This window comes from Pelobates fuscus, chromosome 2 (genome assembly GCF_036172605.1).
Source record: "Pelobates fuscus isolate aPelFus1 chromosome 2, aPelFus1.pri, whole genome shotgun sequence".
Taxonomy (NCBI): Eukaryota; Metazoa; Chordata; class Amphibia; order Anura; family Pelobatidae; genus Pelobates; species Pelobates fuscus.
Window position 1 is genome coordinate 345,384,419 of NC_086318.1, and position 6,000 is coordinate 345,390,418.

The 6,000-nt window shown below is 32.2% G+C and overlaps 1 protein-coding gene across 1 annotated transcript in view; it reads left to right on the plus strand.

Annotated features, from left to right (window-relative positions):
• Positions 1-3,771, plus strand: part of MYCT1 (MYC target 1) — a 54,569-nt gene extending 50,798 nt beyond the window's left edge. Inside the window, exon 2 of the mRNA XM_063441339.1 lies at positions 2,769-3,771. Within this exon, the coding sequence (XP_063297409.1) occupies positions 2,769-3,280 (512 nt within the window). The 3' untranslated portion in view covers positions 3,281-3,771. The remainder of the gene's footprint in view (positions 1-2,768) is intronic.
• The last annotated feature ends 2,229 nt before the right edge of the window (positions 3,772-6,000 follow it).

Below are 6,000 nucleotides of genomic sequence, written 5' to 3' on the forward strand. Positions count from 1 at the left end.
GTTAAATAATTTAATATTAATATAATCTCCAAAGGTTTGTAGATGTTGCAGTAATACATGGTCTGACTTTAAATGATCAGCCCATTATTGCCAAAGGGTATCCTCAGTTACTCTAGGCCAGTGCTCTAGGCCTAAATTGTTTCTGGACTACATTTCCCATGATGTTCAGTTAGCTTTTAGACTCTAAAAGCTAGCTGAGCATCATGGGAAATGTAGTCCAGAAACAATTTATGGTGGCAAGGTTAGCTATCACTGCCCTAGGCTCTATTAATGGGGCACCCAGGGTAATGCTGATTGTAAGTAATAAAGGTAGTGTCAAGTTAAAGTGGTTTGTACTAATTCTTGTGGGATACCCTGTGACACAATAAATTCTCTATGCAATTAGTCCCCTTAATAAGCAGTGTTTATACCAGACTAGTACTTCATCTTTCAGCTTTAATGAGACAAAGCATACATTTCCCTGCCCCAATGACTTCATTGGCATTTAGTTGGTTGTCAGTATTTCCCCTCCTTATTACATCTGCGGTAACTAGTAGAGGACCACCACTTGCCTCCAGTGGTTAGGCCATCAGGCGTAAAAGTGGAATATTAATACAATGTATATCTATGCAAAAGCAATTTCACAAGACATAGTTACACAGTAACTCCCAGTGTTCTTTTAAAAAGTGTTACAATGAAAAAGTAGTGTTTTGAGGACTGGTATGCAAGCTATTGAACCTTTATTCTAAATTTCCACAAGTGCTCTTCTTAAAATGACTATTATATAGTGAAAAGCCAGATAACCAATGTATGAGTAATCTGAAACAGAAAATAATTCATTTTGAATTCCTACTTTAATAAATAACGCTTTATGTTTATAAGAACCTTGAGAATGGCCAACAACTAATAGGCTTAGCCTTTGCTTAGTTCCTACTCAGGCTTCAAATACATGTTAATTTACTTTTGCAATTACGGAGAGAACCTAAGCCAGTCGTATGTCAGACTAAATTCATTGACATGAGTAGCCCATATCCAAAATGTGAACAGGTTTCTTCTGCACAAGAGATACCACAAGAGGCTGTAATCAATTTAACAAGTGTTCTTTTCTTGTAAGAATTATTTGAAATAAATAAAGAGAATATTTGTTGGACCATATTAAGTAAAAATTTACTATAAACAAATGATAAAATATGATGACATTTTTGTAAAAAATTTTTTCCTGAGTTTAGAAATACCCAATGGTAACATTTGCTTAGCTTTTCTTTGCAAGTTATAGGGCTATAAGTACAAGTATGACTAAAATGTATCAATAGTGACATTGTAACACTGTTATCTGTCATAAATCTCTGAATCACACCTCATATGTACATATTTTTTAAAGTAGACAACCCAGGGTATTCAAAATTGTGTATATCCCGTCTTTTTTAGTAGAAACTTAGTCACAAACACTGACCAAAGTTAGAATTTATATTTGTTTGTGTGATAAAAATTTAAAAATAAATGATGAATACTAACTTTGGCCAGTGTTTGTGACTAAGTGGCTACTAAAAAGAACTGAACATACCCCATTCGCAATACCTTGGGTTGTCTTCTTTTGCAAATGGTAATGGTTTTGGTAATGGTTTCTCAAAGGCAACATAACCAATCTGGTAAATGTCAATGTAAACAATGAAAAATCAAGCTTTTGTATTTGACCCTGTAACTTTCAAAAACACTATAAAACCTGTACATGGGGGGTACTGTTATACTCGGTACACTTCGCTAACCACACAAATATTAGTGTTTCAAAACAGTAAAACACATCACAGCAATGATATCATCAGTGAAAGTGCCATTTGTGTGTTAAAAATGCAAAAAATTTCACTGACATCATCATTGTGATATGTTTTACTGTTTTAAAACACTAATATTTGTGTTCAGTGAAATCTCCCACATTAAACAGTACCCCCCATGTGCAGGTTTTAGGGTGTCATGGAAAGTTACAGGGATAAATACAGTGCTAGCAAATAAAAATCTCTGGACTTTTGATCTGGGTTGTCAGACAGGTCCCTCCGATTGCAATCAATAAAATTACTTAACTATGTAAAATATCACATAAATATTTAAATATATATATACATATTTATATATTTGAAGTCTACGTGTATATTTATGAAATTATTTATGTAATTATGTATATGGATATATATATATATATATATTTTGTATTATTTTTATTTATTTATATATACATAGATATATATATATATAATTTCATTCTAAGGGTATTTTTATATAAATATATATATATCAAAATACAGTGAGAATTAAATTACACACACACACACACATATATATATATATATCAACATGTGTTTATCCTGAGGAAAGCCACGGACGAGGGCTGAAACGTCAATATTTTTTAAGGAATATTTGGAATAAAGGATTTTTTTTATCTACAAAGACAATGAGTGGATTTTTTTATCTACAAAGACCATGAGTGGATTTTTTTTTATCTACAAAGATCTCTCTCTCTCTCTCTCTCTCTCTCTCTCTCTTTATATATATATATATATACATTTTTAATTTTTCAAAATTATTTTTACATTTCTTTATTTATATTTTTTTGTTAAATATATTAAAACATTTTATATATACCATTTATATACTCAGTTACTAAATTTTGGGGTTGGATTTTTTTTAAATTTAAAAATTAATGAAGTTTAAGAGTCAATTTATATTTAATTTTTAACTTTCATTTTATAATGTATTTATTATTCATATTTAAACTATATATATTTTTTTTATAGGTGGAGTTTTACTTTCCTTTACAGTCTCAATTGTAATTGGATTGGTGATTGGAGGAATTATATGGACTCTATTTACATGCCTTTCCCGTCGGCGAGACAGTGCACCAATCTCACCAAGAATGACCACATCCTCAAATCGCCGACCTAGGGCTACGTCTCATAATCAGGCTTTGAACAGACCCGGGTTCTACCGCAACAGCACATGTGAGCGCCGTAGTAACCTTAGCCTGGCCAGTCTGACTTTCCAAAGGCAAAATTCACAAGAGCAGGCTGATCCATTCACTAGAAAACCAAGTTTCAGAGCATCAACTTTTCATCCCTTTTTGCAGTCTCCTCCTCTCGCTGTTGAAGCTGATAGTCAACTTGTTACTCTACCCCGTACTTCACCGACAAGCAGCATCCTCACCCGTCCTGAATTCCACTGGTCCAATAATAGCCTTCGTCTTGGTCATTCTACTCAGACACCACCACCTGCGTATGAAAGCATTATTAAAGCTTTCCCAGACTCTTGAACAATAACTCAAGAATGAATATAACATTCTCAATCAAAAGTAAATCAATCGGTGCTTTAAGACTCTTATAGAACACTACACTGTGTGCATATTCATGTAGTGCAATATATATGATTACAATCTCCATGATGTCTTTGACTTGTTCTATTTCATTCAGCCCCCTCTTAAAAAAAATATTTACATCAATTCCTTTTTTCCTAACAGAGAAACATCTCAAATCAGTTGACACTGGAGAACGTTTTTATCTAAATATCATTTCAGTCATATATTCTGCACTGGACATATTTCCTATTTCTTTCTGTGAATTAATCATGTATCATGTTACTTTCTTATTTTCTAATGTGTCTAATGTTCAGTGTTGTGTTCTATTTAAAAGTGAAAGAAAATATATACATCATGAAAAGGTCTTTTTCTATGTTTTACATATTGGGTATTTACAATCTATTTAATATCTGTTGCATATATTTCTAAGCAATACCTTAATTGATGCAACTACATTAATAAAATTCCCTGTATGATTGGGTTTAATTTTTGTAATTCCCTTTTTCTTTGATATCACCAAATATCGGGGATTTTGGAGCAATAACCAATATCTCTTTGTAGCTTTATCTTCCATTCTTGTACATTCTCTCTTCGATTCTTGTTCTCTCTCTCTGTCTCTCTCTTACTCTACCACATTTTTATCCTGTTTAAATGAACCTGTAATCTAGGTATTTTCTAATTTTAACTAACAATGTTTTGTGATTTTTTTTTACATTTGAAAACAAGGAACATCATTCATTGGAATTTTAAGTAATTTTGATGTTTTCATGTCTTTTGTTCTGTATTTGTATAGTCCAAAAATGTTTTATTTTCCTTGTTCTGGACTATGGGTTGCCTTCTGTCCACCTCCATTTGGTATTAAAGTTTAAACAAGATTTCTTACCTCATTTCAATCACTGGAACTCCTCTGCTAAAGTGTTATGTGATCTGTTCCACATTTAAATGCTTCTCATGGAGGAGGAATGGATTGAAAATATGCATGCGCACCCAAACCCTGCACTCCTACAATCAAATGCTGCATCAGCATTTAATTCCACATGCGATTTTTGCTCCAGCACTGTAAACTGACCTTTGAATATAAGTAAGTTCATTTGTTGCACTTGTGAAAACATATTTGCTATTTTTACACTGTAACACTTGTTAATAGCTAGTTGCAATATCAGAGTTTGCACCAGCTATCCTTTACTGCAGTGATCCCACCGGAATCCCGAAGGCCTACCAGTAGTCCAGGTGTTGTCAGTATCCCCTTTGGTAAATGTCTTAATCCTGGACTGCTGGTGTCCCTTGACCTTTGCTTTATTAAATTGTCAGCCTGGGTTTTACTTTAACACAGTTTTTTGGCCCACAATTTTGTCATCACTATTTTAATTACGCCTCTTCAGGGGTGAGATTATAGAGCCCTTATTAAAATTAAAAATAAGCACAACTATTATTTATTTATTTATATATATATATATATATATATATATATATATATATATATATATATTAGTATTTTGCATCTCTGTAACTAAAAATAAATCATATATTACACGAAACAACTCATCACAGAAATGCAGAATTGAGGTGCTTTTGTCTTTCGCATTCAGGCTTTATGGCTGTTGCAAAATACTAAACTATCAATAGATTTTGATGTGGTTTAACCCTATGTTCCTTCAGGGTTAACTATTTTAGCTTTCCTTTTCTACAAATGAGAAACAAAACAAATAACTTTCCATTATGTCTGATAATAAAAATAATGAGCAGCATGTTTTCTGAATGTCTGTAAATTTAATTTAATCAAATAAAAATTACATTATGATAATTTTCTCTCAACTTCCTATCTACATTTCCTAATCTGCCTCACCTGGACATTATCTACTTTAGATTCAAAGCTGCGATAAAAACTGTAGTTAACTTCTGTCATAAACCTTTTTTCTATGTGTTGATGATTTCTTAAAAAATAAATTAAATATAAAGTGGGTTATTCACTAAAAAGTGTGTTTTATGCATATTATCATGAGCTGTGATGATTTAATAACCAACTTGCAAAGGTAAGGCTTTAATTTGTACTGGACACCTTTTGGACTAAATTTTGGAAAAAAAAATTTCAAAAACGTCAAGCTACCAAATTTACCACATATGAATCCAAACATTTTCACAGGTTAATATCTCATGTATATACTATTAAATATACTCTGTGTTTTGTTTTTAGATAACTATTCATTAAGAGAATATCCCTATAGAAGCCAGAGTACACTGAGACAGGATAATTGTGTGTTCACTATGATGAAGGATTTTGTTACATAGTTACATAGGCTGAAAAGAGACATGTGTCCATTAAGTTCAGCTTTCCTCACGTTTGTTTTTAGCTGTTGATCCAAAAGAAGACAAAAAAAACCCACTGGAAGCACCAATTTTGCAACAAACTAGGTAAAAAAAAATCCCTCTTGACTCGAGAATGGCAGTCAGATTTATCCTTGGATCAAGAAGCTATTACCCAACAGTTGAAAAATTATATAATTGAATATTCTGTTTTTGCAAGTACGCATCTAGTTGCTGTTAAAACATCTATAGGGACTCTGATAAAACCACTTCTTTAAGCGGATAATTCCACATTCTTATTGTTCTTATGGTAAAAATACATTTCCTTTGCCTTAGACTAAATCTTTCTTCTTCCAGTCTAAACGCATGACCTC